The sequence below is a fragment of the Saccopteryx leptura genome, chromosome 2 (genome assembly GCF_036850995.1).
Source record: "Saccopteryx leptura isolate mSacLep1 chromosome 2, mSacLep1_pri_phased_curated, whole genome shotgun sequence".
NCBI classification, from domain to species: domain Eukaryota; kingdom Metazoa; phylum Chordata; class Mammalia; order Chiroptera; family Emballonuridae; genus Saccopteryx; species Saccopteryx leptura.
In genome coordinates, this window is record NC_089504.1 from 143,535,180 (window position 1) to 143,550,015 (window position 14,836).

General features: G+C 40.0%; 1 protein-coding gene and 1 non-coding gene across 2 annotated transcripts in view; both read right to left on the minus strand.

The window, feature by feature from the left end:
* Window positions 1-14,836, minus strand: part of YAF2 (YY1 associated factor 2) — an 81,723-nt gene that overhangs the window by 45,882 nt on the left and 21,005 nt on the right. Inside the window, 2 exon segments of the mRNA XM_066368975.1 lie at window positions 6,040-6,092; window positions 6,094-6,112. Of these exon segments, the coding sequence (XP_066225072.1) occupies window positions 6,040-6,092; window positions 6,094-6,112 (72 nt within the window).
* On the minus strand, window positions 14,229-14,304 carry TRNAP-GGG (transfer RNA proline (anticodon GGG)). Its single transcript has one exon. It is a non-coding gene; the product is annotated as a tRNA-Pro (tRNA).

A 14,836-nucleotide genomic window follows, 5' to 3' on the forward strand; every position in this document is an offset into this window, starting at 1 on the left:
CTGAGTTACCAGTTTTGTCTTGATATATATAGATACTGAGTGTGTGTGTGTGTGTGTATGTGTGTGTGTGTGTGTGTGAATACATATTTAGCAAGAGGCAGGAAGAGAGAGAGATGAGACACATCAACTCATAGTTGCATCACACCTTAGTTGTTCCTTGGTTGCTTTCTCATACGTGCCTTGACTTGGGAGCTCCAGCCGAGTCAGTGACCCTTTGCTCAAGTCAGCGACCAACAGGTCATGCCTATGATCCCACACTCAAGCCAGTGACTCCACGCTTAAGCTGGTGAACCTGCGCTCAAGCCAGCAACTTCAGGGTTTTGAACCTGGGTCCTCAGCATCCCAAGTCAATGCTCTATTCACTCTGCCACCGCCTGGTCAGACTAAAATCAACTTTTCTTCAGCTGTGTATAACTTCTATTATGTCCATTTATTGAGTTAAAACTTGCTAAATTTGGCAACTTCCCTGACCTCCATCTCTCCTCCATCTTTCTTTCCTCGGGGCCAGGGAACCTTGCCGGGCGGGATGTGCACTCTGTACCCAATAAAGCCGTCTGCTATTCCACATTTTGTGGCTCTAGCCTCTTCCTTCCTTCTCGGCGGAGAAAAATACCTTACATTTTGGTGCCGAAAACCGGGAAGGAGTTAGAAGTCTGCAAGGACCGCTCCTTTCCCCTCCCCTCCGAGAAAGAACCAGGATCTCCGACCTTCCACCCACTTCGGCGCATGGTGCTGAGGGTCCCCTGCCTCCGCCTTCTTCTCAGTTCTTTTTCCCGAGACTCCCTGTCCGGAACCATGGCTACGTCGGGGGGTCTTTTCTGTCTGTCCGAGTGCGTGTGCTTGTGGAGACCTCCCCAGGCACATCCACTTTCATCCGTGGCTGGACCTTGAGTTTTTGGGATGCTAATACTAGGGTCTGACCACTCCAAGAACTGAGGGCAGCTGTTGGGGCACGGGAATTTCCATCCCTAGGGAGGAGGAAACTGTTCTTCTCCGCTGTGGCCAGGCCACAGAACCCACTGAATTAGCCTCCTGAAGGGACTTTTGGTGTTAACACCCTCACCAATTTAACTATCACCAAAAAAGATGGGAACTGATTGGAGATTTCTTACATACACGGCCTCTAATTATTCGCGCACCCGTCCTTAATCTCTGTGCCGCCTGTTCCACCGTGCAGGCCTTTTTCTGGCCAGAGAAATCTCACCTAAAACCTCCACTCCTGCCCTGGCCGGTTGGCTCAGCGGTAGAGCGTCGGCCTAGCGTGCGGAGGACCCGGGTTCGATTCCCGGCCAGGGCACATAGGAGAAGCGCCCATTTGCTTCTCCACCCCTCCGCCGCGCTTTCCTCTCTGTCTCTCTCTTCCCCTCCCGCAGCCAAGGCTCCATTGGAGCAAAGATGGCCCGGGCGCTGGGCATGGCTCTGTGGCCTCTGTCTCAGGCGCTAGAGTGGCTCTGGTCGCAATATGGCGACGCCCAGGATGGGCAGAGCATCGCCCCCTGGGGGGCAGAGCACCGCCCCTGGTGGGTGTGCCGGGTGGATCCCGGTCGGGCGCATGCGGGAGTCTGTCTGACTGTCTCTCCCTGTTTCCAGCTTCAGAAAAATGAAAAAAAAAAAAAAAAAAAAAAAAACCTCCACTCCTAATCTTTCCTTCTCCGCGGACTTCCAACTCTCTCCTCTCTCTCTTCTCTCTGAGAGCCCGTCCCCTCCCTTCATAAAAACCTGTTTCTTATTCGCCATCTACTACCATCTCTCTTTCTCCTCCCCTGTTGGTCAGGGGCCCCTCCCTTCAAAAAAATTAATTCATTAAAAAATTAAAAAAACTTGCTAAATTTTTCATTTTCAATTGATATGTATCTATAAATTGTTTGTTGATTGTTCTTGTTCAATTGTAATGCAATATGCTCTTAATAGACTGGAAATAGATATATTTTAAGCTAACATACTTTTAGGTTAAATGTTCTTCAAAAACTTTTCCACTATAAAACTCTCCTTTAATGTAAAACACACACACACATACATACATACACACACACACACACACACACACACACACACATAAACACCTTCTTAGAAGTCCTCTTGACTGCTATTCTATCTACCAAATGCTATCCCACTGTGCCTACCTGCATCAAGGCGTGGAAAGAACAAGTTCTATCATTCTCATTTTAGAATTAGAAAAACGGAAGTACACTAAAGTTCTTTTTGATATAATTTCTCTCCAACTTTTTTTTTAAGACTTTATTCCATTTTTAGAGAGGGGGAGAGAGAGAGAGAGAGAGAGAATGAGAGAGAGAGAGAAGCATCAACTCCCACATGTGCCTTGACAAGGCAAGCCCAGGGTTTCGAACCGGCAACCTAAGCATTCCAGGTTGATGCTTTATCCCATTGTGCCACAACAGGTCAGGCTCCAACTTTTTTTCTGAGAAATATCAAATCAACATAAAAGTTAAAAGTACAATGTATATATACATCTATATGCCCTTCACCCAGGTTCAAAATTAACATGTGCAACATTTGCTTTATCTTTCTTTTTATCTCTCTTTATATATACATACACACACCATACCAAAATACCCACATTTTGTTTTCTGAGCCCTTTCCTAAACCCATTATGATACTCAATTCTAAATATTTCAGTATATACCTTTAAAGAAGAAGGGTATCCTCAATATAGCCATCATACCATTATCAAACCAAATAAAGCATAAGAAAGAATAGTCTCTTACATGGATGTGTATGAGTAGACTAAAAACCAGCATTAAAATAAGCCAGTCAGAGAAAGACAAGTACCATGATTTCATTTACATGTGAAATCTAATGAACAGAATTTACTAACCAACAAAATACAAACAGATTAATAAACAGAAAGCAGGCTGAGAGCTGTCAGAGGGGAAGGGGGATAGAGGCTGGGTGAAAAATGTAAAGGGATTAAACAAAGGAGGGAAAAAAGCTCATAAGACTTAGACCAATGTGGTGATTACAGGAGAGAAAGTAGGGGTGGGGGAGGTGGAAGAGGGGAAAGGGAGGACAAATGGTGATGGAAGGAGACTCAACCAGGGGTGGTGAATGTGCAGTGTAGTGTACAGATGATGTATTATGAAATGGTACATCCAAAATCTATGTACTTTTATTAACCAATGTCACCCCAATAAATTTAATTTAAAAAAACCACTCAAGTCATTTGACCAGATGGTCTTTATCTTGGCTTGTCTATTGGTTCTCTGGTTATTATTTAGTAGTGATACTCAATCTGTCAAAAAGCAGTTCCTTCTTCAATGACTTGAAAACAGATTTCATTTACTGCTCCATCAGACAGGTATACTTAAATCCAAGCATTCCTGAAAATTAAGCAATAACCTTCTAAGTTAATAAAACCTCAAAAATCAAGTACACTACTGAATTTCCAATTTTTTTTCTAACACTACCAGAGTCTTAAAGTAAAGCCAATCTAATTAACTCTCAAAACTACACACTCCTTTGTAATGTTCCATAGAAGAAGTTTATATTGTACTGAACAATCTTAATTTCACTATACCAGTTTGAAAGGAAAAAACATGTTCTTAAAACATACAGCATAGATAGCATTAATAAACCAAGTAAACCTATTTGTAAATGAAGAAACTGTTTAGTATATTTGTGAATTTAGATAAGAGAAAAAAACAAATTTTTTAGTGGATACAATTTAATCTCAGTCACTGGAATGAGAAACTAAATAAGATAAAAAAAGTAAAATTCTATTCTTGCCCTCAAAGACCACCTAGATCAGCTTAAGAGTTTTATTTCAAAAGAAAGAACAATATAATCTTAAACAAACATTTAAAGTCTAAACTGTATCATACAGATAAGAACCACATCTGTAATCTCACAAATGTTTAAAATCAACCTACAATTAACAGCTAACAAGAAGAGTATTCACTGTGTGTTGCTAGGTACTGTCCTAAATACATTCCATTAATTCAATCCTCAGAGCAATCTCATATCTCCACTGACTGAAACAGAGAGGTGTTAGCACAAAAAGATTTTTTTTTTTTTTGTATTTTTCTGAAGCTGGAAACGGGGAGAGACAGTCAGACAGACTCCCGCATGCGGCCAACCGGGATCCACCTGGCACGCCCACCAGGGGCGAAGCTCTGCCCACCAGGGGGCAATGCTCTGCCCCTCCGGGGGGGTCACTCTGCCGCGACCAGAGCCACTCTAGCGCCTGGGGCAGAGGCCAAGGAGCCATCCCCAGTGCCCGGGCCATCTTTGCTCCAATGGAGCCTTGGCTGCAGGAGGGGAAGAGAGAGACAGAGAGGAAGGAGGGGGTGGGGGTGGAGAAGCAAATGGGCGCTTCTCCTATGTGCCCTGGCCGGGAATTGAACCCAGGTCCCCCGCACGCCAGGCCAATGCTCTACCGCTGAGCCAACCGGCCAGGGCCAGCACAAAAAGATTTTATGTAAAGGGTACAACTTCACCTCAACCTTAAAATATAGAAAAGCAGAATGGAAAGAAGGTCATATCAAGAAAATGGAAAAGAACAAACCAAAGTATGATATAAATACAATAAGTGTCCTGGTAAGACCAAACAAAAGTTCTATATCGAAGAAATTAGAGTTAGAAAATTGAATGGCACTGGATTATGAGAGGCCTTAAGTACCTAGTGTTGGAGGAAAGCCAAAGCACCGAGAGACTTTCTGTTCCCATCCTGAGGAAGTGAAGGGTGAGGTCAAGCACCAGTGACTGAAAGCAGTCACGTTCAGGGAAGGCCCAAGGACATGAGTGTTCAGCCCAACTGGAGCTTTCTGCAGGCCAGGAATCAGACAGACAGATGGTGTTTTGTCTCAGAAAGGGCAAGAGAAATCCAATCAGTTTTATAAAACTAAGTAATAAAATTGTATACTGTATTCTGCTTATTAGTTTCTTACACAAGATGATATACTTCTGCTTAATAAATTGAATAACTAATCTCTTCAAGGCACTTCAATCCTTAAGAGATTGTGGTCCTCCACTTGCAATATTGTTATTGCTGTCTCATTCCTTTGTGACTCCTCTTCATAAAACCCTGAACATTAACAACAACCTAGCACATGGATGAAAATTTTATAAAATAGCTAGAGCAGGGCACTACTACAGGCTCTTGATGTGCTCCAAGTGTCCTTTTAGAAATGGTACCCTGGTAAGAATGCAGAATGGACGAGAGAGAAATGAAAAGCAAAGAAGCGCTGTCCATTTCTAACACTTACACGCCAGCTCAATAAGTTATCTGGTGCCTGAGGAACCAGAAAACACAACCAAGCCAATTGTGCCACCCTTCATATCAATAAGCCCATCCACTGTGAATAAAGAAATGGTAAATATGATTACAACATGCCCTGATTTATTTTCCAAATATATCTTCAGTAAAGTTAAAAAGTACACTGAAAACTATGTCCATAAGAAGTGCTAGTCAAGCAACATAAAACTATTTTTGCTGTTCAGTACTATGCCAAAAGATTCTAGTCAAATTTGGCATAAGCATAAATTTGACAATGTTAAGTATTTACTTCAATAAAGCAACATCACAAATAAAAGAACAAAATAATTCAACAAAGAGCTTCCTTAAATTACTTTAGAACTGTTACACTATTTACCATAAGGTAATAAACAGCCATCATGTAAATGATACACTTTGAAATTAATGTCACATTTATTCAGATACTATTTAATAACTAGGTATCTACCATCCATACAATAAATTCCATAATCCATATCAAACTTACAAAAAGAAGCTATCACAAACAACTTCCTTTCTTTGTAACTAAATGAACTCCTTCTAAAGAGAAGAAAAGTGAGAAAAAAATCTCAAGTTTGCAAAAACTAGATTACTTACCAGTAACTTGAGTTATCCTATTGGGTCTTTTCCCTCACAGATCCACCTCTCTTGCCCTTCTGTCCAGCATGAGTCTTCCTGATGGGCATCCACTGGCACTGAGGGGGCATGCAGTACAGACGTATATGTAAGAAAGCTGGGGGGAGAGGATTTGGGAGATGCTAGAGACATGCTTCAGCGTACTTGCTTACCTTCCTGAAATTGGGCATTTCAATGGTTCCTTGGTCCTCGAAGCATTCACAATTAACTTCAAAGAATGTGGATCTGTGGAGATTACCCAATAGGAGAACTCCAGTTACTGGTAAGTGATCCAGCTTTTTCTTCTCTATCAGAATAAGAAGATTATTAAATTTTATTTGAGATTATTAATACATATAGAACTACAAAGGAAAGGGTTGTAAATTCAGCAAATAACTACATATTCATGAACCAAAGTAAATACAGAAACTATCTGCTAACTACAGTGTCAACAAAATCTCCTGGTATTATCAGAAACACAAGTAAAGACAAACAAACAAACAAAAAGATGAATAGTTTCATTTTGTAAATTTCCACTATAATGGCAACTATACTTTAACATACAAATATAAATTATAGGACTATTCTATTTCACTGAAACAACACCATCGTCTCTAAATTAGTACAAAGATAAATAGATGAACAAAATCTGTCATTTCCTAACTAGCCATGGTCAGTAACATTCACTGAATTTTCTTGTAGAGGCCACTACAATGGATTAACAATATGTAAGACTTCAAATAAAAAGCATCAGTACAATCCCCACTCACCAATCACTAAATCTTTAAAATAACCATTTGCCGCCTATTAACAAACCAACCACAAACACATATACAAGTATGTTAAGGCCATGGATAAACAATAGTGCTGATTTTAATTTCATTATTACTTGTACAAATTAGTATAGTAATATTTTTTATTAACTGTTATACTTTTTAAATAATTGCCTAAAAATGGATCTGTCATTAAAATAAAACAAAAAACCGGGTGACTGGTGGTGGCGCAGTGGATAAAGCGTCGACCTGGAACGCTGAGGTCGCCGGTTCAAAACCCTGCACTTTCTGGTCAAGGCACATGTGGGAGTTGAAGCTTCCTGCTCCTTCTCTCTCTCTCTCCTCTCTAAAATGAATAAATAAATAAATTTAAAACAATAAATAAAAATAAAACAAAAAACCTGTTTCCAATAAAAGGGGAAAAAAGGTCTTCTCAACAAACCTCTATTTTCAGGATCACATCAAGACAATCTATCACCTTTAATTCAACACATATTAATCAGGCTCACATTCATTTTATTATGCTGCAGCAGTGATGACTTCAAACTAATTCCTTTTGAAGATAAAGAGATATTTTAGTAATACTCCTCTCTTTTACCATTATGTTACTAAATAACCATTTCCTACCTTCAAGAAACTATGGATTCATGGTTCTGCATTCTATAGAAACAAAGATAATGTATACCTTTTCCCTAATTTTAATCATAAATAGGATAAAATAATATATAATTATTCAACAAAAACTGAAAATGTAATTCTAATAAAAATCTTAAATTTCATTCTTTTTTTAAATTTTATTTATTTATTTTTTTACAGAGACAGAGAGTGAGTCAGAGAGAGGGATAGACAGGGACAGACAGACAGGAACGGAGAGAGATGAGCAGCATCAATCATTAGTTTTTCGTTGCACATTGCAACACCTTAGTTGTTTATTGATTGCTTTCTCATATGTGCCTTGACCGCGGGCCTTCAGCAGACCGAGTAACCCCTTGCTGGAGCCAGCGAACTTGGGTTCAAGCTGGTGGGCTTTTGCTCAAACCAGATGAGCCCGCGCACAGCTGGCAACCTTGGGGTCTCGAACCTGGGTCTTCTGTATCCCAGTCCGATGCTCTATCCACTGCACCACCGCCTGGTCAGACTTACACTTCATTCTTGTTATGAGGTAATATTTGTATTTGGTAAAGGCTAACAGCACGCGTCAAGATTTTTGCTAGATTTCTAGTTAATTTTAAGATACAAATTGTCTTTGGTAAATTAAATCTATTCTTCCATAAGCCTGAGTTTTAAAAATAACAGTAATTATTACATTCATTTTTAAATGACTCCTTTATTCAAACAGAGGCACTACCTAGACTTCCATTTCTAACTGTAATATAAAGATAAATACCAAAGAAGTCATCTAGTTCACTTTTCCAGTTAACCAAAATCCTAGTTAACTTCTATTCCCTGACAAGCGAGCAAGTGCACGGCACAATGGTCTTCTATGTTTGATCAACTAGACAAAGACACAATAATCCAAATATTTTATCTTTATGGTATAGCCAGTATAAAAGATGTCATTAAGAACTAAATAATATTTTCCAAATTTTATTTATAGCAAATGCAGTCTCCATTAAACTCAGGTATTATGAATTTAAAATAGAATCAAATGCATTTTTTTTAAACTGAAGTGAATTAAAATATCTTGAAAATGTTTTAATGTTTAAGGTAACCAAAAGGGTCACTTAGAGACCATCACTGAAAGATGTTTTCTGTTATCATGCCATAAGCTCAACTAAGTTTGGCTTATAAAAGAAATTCTGAAAATTAGGGCATTCTATTCAAAAGTATCCTGTGTAAGCTTTAATAATCATAACACCCATCCACAAAAAGGTACTTGTCCGTCCTTAATAATCAAGAACTAAATCAAGCATTCCACTAATGAAAATCTACTCTATCAACTCAATCTGAACTTAGTGAAAAACTGCTCAGAAAACAATGTGGTATCTAAATTTCACTTACATTACTACCCACTTGGGTTTGGACATTACATTTTGGCAAGAAGTAACTTAAAATAGAATTGGTTTTGATGATTCCAGGGTACATTATTTTCTAATTTTCATTAAGATTTAAATATCTAATGTAAGGTATTATGGTTATACATATGTAAGTTGTTCTGGACAAATCCTGGACTTAGAATCCTGAAATAGTGTAATATAATTTGATATTATACACATATTCACACATCTTTAAGTGACATTACTGACAATCCATATAAAAATGTATGTCTATATATATGTTCCCCCATATAAATATGTGTAAATATAATTGAGCTGAATCTCAGTTGACCAAAGTAAGGTTAAAAGTGACTTATAAATTTATTAAGTAATGTTATTTAGAAAAAACTGTCCTCTTTTTTTGGTCCTTGAACAGTTCACAGATAGGAATCTCATTTAATCTGGTTTTTCCTAGTTAGAACCTCCTTCTCATTATCATTCAAAAGAGAAAAGTTTTACAGGCACAGAAGTTATAAACAAAAATTATAAAAATAATACTTTCTCCTTTATACATTTAACAAACATTTATTGGATCTATGGTGCCTTATCTCCCTTTTCAGTGCCATGATACACTACCCTCAGAGTCCCCAAATTATAAATACCATCTCATTCCCAATCAAAATTTTCCTTTTCCTTAATTTTTATTCACCACTTCACCTACATCAACCTATAAAAACAAAACAGTACTATTTTCTTGTTAAGGCAAATTACACTGAAATTAAGATGGCAAAAAACTAATCATCTGTAAAATAAGAACCTACTTCACAGGGCTATTGTAAGGAATAAATAAGTTAATGTAAGTAAAGTTTACAGAAACAATGTCTAGAATCTAACAATTAACATGACCACCAAGAAATAAAATTATTTTCAAATGATTTTAGTTATAACCTCTTTACAGGAATGTAGCCTAAGGACTAAAAGAACTATAAAGAAATTCTAAACTTCACTCAAGAGATTTTTCATTTGTATTCCCTTTTTTTTTTTTTTTTTTTTTGTATTTTTCTGAAGTTGGAAACAGGAAGGCAGTCAGACAGACTCCCATATGCGCCCAACCGGTATCCACCCGGCATGCCCACCAGGGGGCGATGCTCTGCCCACCTGGGGCGTCGCTCTGTTACAACCAGAGCCACTCTAGCACCTGAGGCAGAGGCCATAGAGCCATCCCCAGCGTCCCGACCATCTTTGTTCCAATGGAGCCTTGGCTGCAGGAGGGGAAGAGAGAGACAGAAAGGAAGGAGAGGGGGAGGGGTGGAGAAGCAGATGGGTGCTTCTCCTGTGTACCCTGGCCGGGAATCAAACCCGGGACTTCTGTACGCCAGGCTGACGCTCTACCACTGAGCAAACCGGCCAGGGCCCATTTGTATTCATTTTGATACTATTATTTGAAACTATAGTCTTCATATTGCAAGATAAAGAAAATAATTGATGTTATTGATTAGGAGTCACAATTTGCAGAATAAAAGAGCTACATGAACATATTACCAGACCTGTGGTGACACAGTGCATAAGCATCAACCTGGAATGCTGAGGTTGCAGGTTTGAAATCCTAGACTTGCCCAGTCAAGGCACATACAGGAAGCAACTATGAGCTGATGCTTCCTGCTCCTCCTGCCCCTAACCCCCACCGCCTTTCTTTTTCTCTTTCTCTCTCTCTCCTCTCACTAAAATAAATAAATAAATAAATAAATAAATAAATAAATAAATAAAGCATTTTTAAAAATAGATGTTAAGACTCAAACTGTATGGAAAAGCTGAAGAAGAGGGATGCTGGCAGGTAAGTCAGGACCCCTGCTCTGGACAGAACAGCTCCCCTTTTATCTATTGTATATATTTTGGGTTCCCCCATATGTTTTCATTTCGAAAGAATTCTGCAATAATTCCAGTTTTAAACTTTAAAGGATGGTGTGTCGTTGGCAGCCTCTAAGATTGTCATAATGATCCCACCTTCTGGAATGCATACCTTTCAGTAATCTCCCTCTGAATATGGGCTGAATTTCGTGACTCATTTCTAAGGAACAGAAGCAATAGGACGTCACTTTGCAAATTAGATGATAAAGACTATACCTTTTGTTTTGGGGGCCTCTACCTTGGGATAAGCAAGTTGCCATGTTGTAAGCAGCCCCCTGGAAAGACCCTACGGCCAAGAAATTCATGTCTCTGAACAAAAGCCAGAGTCCTGAGGCCTGCCAATAGCCACTTAAGGAACTTGGAAACTGGTGTTCAAAGGCCTGCTGACAACCACATGAGCTAGCCTAGATCCTCCCTCAGTTTAACGGGAGAAGACCTGGGCCAGAACCACTTACTAAATTCTAATTACTACTTCTGAATTCTATTTTGTTTGAGAGAGAAAGAGAGAGAGAGAGAGAGAGAGAGAGAGCGCACGCGAGATGAGAAGCATCAACTCACAACTGCAGCACTTTAATTGTTCACCGATTGCTTCTCATACAGGCCTCGATAGAAGGGGGGTGCTCCAGCCAACCCAGTTACCCCAGGATGTTGGTAATCCCACGCTCAAGCCAGCAACCCCATGCTCAAGCTGGTTAGCCTGCCCTCAAGCCCCAGATGAGCCCACACTCAAACCAGGTGAACTTGGGGTTTTGAACTTGCAACCTCAGCATCCTAGACTGACGCTCCATCCACTGCGCCACCAACCAGTCAGGCTACTTCTGAATTCTTGACAAAAAAAAAAAGATAATGTCATTTGTTTTCAGCCACCAAGTTTTGGGGTAATTTGTTACACAGCAATATGTAACTAATAGAGAAAGCTACAAAGCTATTAGTATTAACCTAAAAATGGCAAAGCAAATGTCAATTAGCTGCCAAAAAAAAAAAATTCATAGGAAAATAATGCTGATGAGTTGATGGGTGGGGGCCCAATTCAGAATTTTGCTTTTGGTTTTTAGGCCCAAATATTCAACCAAATACTAAAGCAGAGAAGACTCAATGAATGAATTTTCCAACCATCCTCACCAAACTGATTAATAAATCAGATGCCACCTCCGCGGCATTTCCTTCCCAGTATCACCATACCTGGACAGGGGCCACAGCATTACGAAGAGCTGCATAATGTATGTGGCAGCCCTGGAAACTGGTTGCTTGCTATATCTAACTACTTTTAAAAACCTGAATGTGGCCCTGGCCGGTAGAGTGTCGGCCTCGCGTGCAGGAGTCCCGGGTTCGATTCCCAGCCAGGGCACACAGGAGAAGCGTCCATCTGCTTCTCCACCCCTCCCCCTCTCCTCCTTCCTCTCTATCTCTCTCTTCCCCTCCCAAGGGGCAGCCAAGGTTCCACTGGAGCAAAGTTGGCCCGGGCGCTGATGATGGCTCCATGGCCTCTGCCTCAGGCACTAGAATAGCTCTGGTTGCAACAGAGCAACGCCCCAGATGGACAGAGCATCGCCCCCTGGTGGGCATGCCGGATGGATCCTGGTCGGGTGCATGCAGGAGTCTGTCTGACTGCCTCCCCGTTTCCAACTTCAGAAAAATACAAAAAAAAAAACAACCTGAATGATGTTAAGATATAGCTTATATATAGAGCAGCTAAAAATGAAGCACCATTTAGTGAATGCCAAATAGTATCTCTTACTTCTTACTACCAACTTGTACTATGCTAAACATTGACCAGTTATCCAATGTTGTAATGCTGTGTGGTTTTTGCTTTATATCATTTTATGTTCTATCACTCTTCCTAAGTATTCCTTAATCACATTAATTGATCTTCAACATTCCAATCTTCCTAATTTGATAGATACCCCAGTCCCATAATTAAGCACATTTTATAAACCATATCTTAAAATGGGATATTTATGTAAACAGCTAATATCACCTGTTCTTAACATTTTCCTGGCCTGACCTGTGGTGGTGCAGTGGGTAAAGTGTCGCCCTGGAACGCTGAGGTCACAAGTTTGAAACCCTCAGCTTGCCTGGTCAAGGCACATATGGGAGTTGATGCTTCCTGTTCCTCCCCCCTTCTCTCTCTCTCACTCTCCTAAAATGAATTAAGTCTTAAAAATTTTTTTTTCCGGATTCAGGTCCAAAATGTCAGTAGCATTGTATGCAGCCCTTTATACACTAATTATAGTTAGTATCTAAGTTAATATGCAAAAATACCAACAATTATGTTAACATAATAAAGAAATCTAACCTGTGCCCTGGCCGGTTGGCTCAGCGGTAGAGTGTCAGCCCAGTGTGTGGAAGTCTGGGTTCAATTCTCAGCCAGGGCACACAGGAGAAGCGCCCATATGCTTCTCCACCCTTCCCCCTCTCCTTCCTCTCTCTCTCTCTTCCCCTCCCACAGCCAAGGCTCTTTTGGAGCAAAGTTGGCCTGGGCGCTGAGGATGGCTCTATGGCCTCCAACTCAGGCACTAGAATGGGTCTGGTTATGACAGAGCAACACCCCAGATGGGTCGAGCATCGTCCCCTGGTGGGCTTGCTGGGTGGATCCTGGTCGGGCGCATGCGGGAATCTGTCTGTCTCCCCACTTCTAACTTCGTAAAAATAAAAAAAATTAAAAAATAAAAAAATCTAACCTTTATCCTGTAATTACATTTTTGCTCATCTCTTCTGATTATAATACCAAAATTAATTTGACCAGATTCTAAGCCCTGCATTACTTTTCAAATCAATTCTTAATAACCATCTCAAAGATGTTAAGTGTATATCTTCTGTGTAAAACTGATTTTCTAAAACTATGACTAATTTTTCTAACAAATTTCAGTATTGTATGAAATCAACAGTGATAGTTTTCAAACTACTGCCTATTCTCTAAGTAATAACTTTGTTATTCAGCACTCATAAAATCTAAATCATGAGTCACATCAAGTTCAATGTACCCCACAGATGACTGTCACTTTACAAACCAAATACAGGCTTATGGAAAATGCTATGACTTCTCTGGTTAGCTCATCCAGAAAGAGTGCTATGATTCACTCCTCCTAAAAACAAAAGATAAGGGCTTCTTCAAACCATGCATGGTCGTCCTTCACAATTTACCATGCAATTTTCCAAGAGTCTTCAAAGTTACTGTACATTCACTTACCACTTAAAAAATTCTAGATACTAAAATAGATCCAATTTTTAAAATTAGTTCTATTAATTTCTATAGCTATAATCAGGAACCACCTGTAGAAGTGCAGGCTTAATGACAGATTTACTACATAATTAAATTTTTCTTCCTTGAGAAACAAAATAAGATACGAACATAATTTTACTCATCTCCCAAACTACCAATATTAACCTCCTTTATTTTTTATTTATTTATTTTTTTTCTCTGTATTTTTCTGAAGCCGGAAACGGAGAGAGACAGACAGACAGACTCCCGCATGCGCCCGACCGGGATCCACCTGGCACGCCCACCAGGGGCAACGCTTTGCCCATCAGGGGACGTCGCTCTGCCGCAACCAGAGCCACTCTAGCGCCTGGGGCAGAGGCCAAGGAGCCATCCCCAGCGCCGGGGCCATCCTTGCTCCAATGGAGCCTCGGCTGCGGGAGGGGAAGAGAGAGACAGAGAGGAAGGAGAGGGGGGTGGAGAAGCAAATGGGCGCTTCCCCTATGTGCCCTGGCCGGGAATCGAACCTGGGTCCCCGGCACCCCAGGCCAACGCTCTACCACTGAGCCAACCGGCCAGGGCCTTAACCTCCTTTATTTAATCTATAGATATGATTCAGAACTGTTGTAACTATCATAAAAAGCTTAGTATAAGCACTATGCAGGATTATCTTGTTACAACTTAAAATATGTAAAATTTTAATGCTACATTTGTTAAAATAAACATTACATAGAATACAAAGAGAAATTTAAGATTCTGTCTGATAAAAGTAAAGAACATCTGACAAGGCTGACTATATCCCTCTTTTCGAAAACATCCTTTTCCCTCTGTTTCTGTAACATTACACTTTCCTGAGTTTCTTATTCCATATTTAATTTTTTTTCTCCTCCATTTTTCTTCTTTCTGGATCTCTTCTTCTACCACCACAAAACAGTGCCATTTCACAAGTTTCTGTCATAGGTTCTCTTTTCTCAGACTACGTAATCTATTCTCTCCCTATCTGTCTTACCACTCTCATGTCTTCAACTTGGTCATGTATACTGATGACTATCCAATTAATATTTATAGCCCTGTATTCTTTCCTAAGCTTAAGCCCCACATATCCAACTGCCTC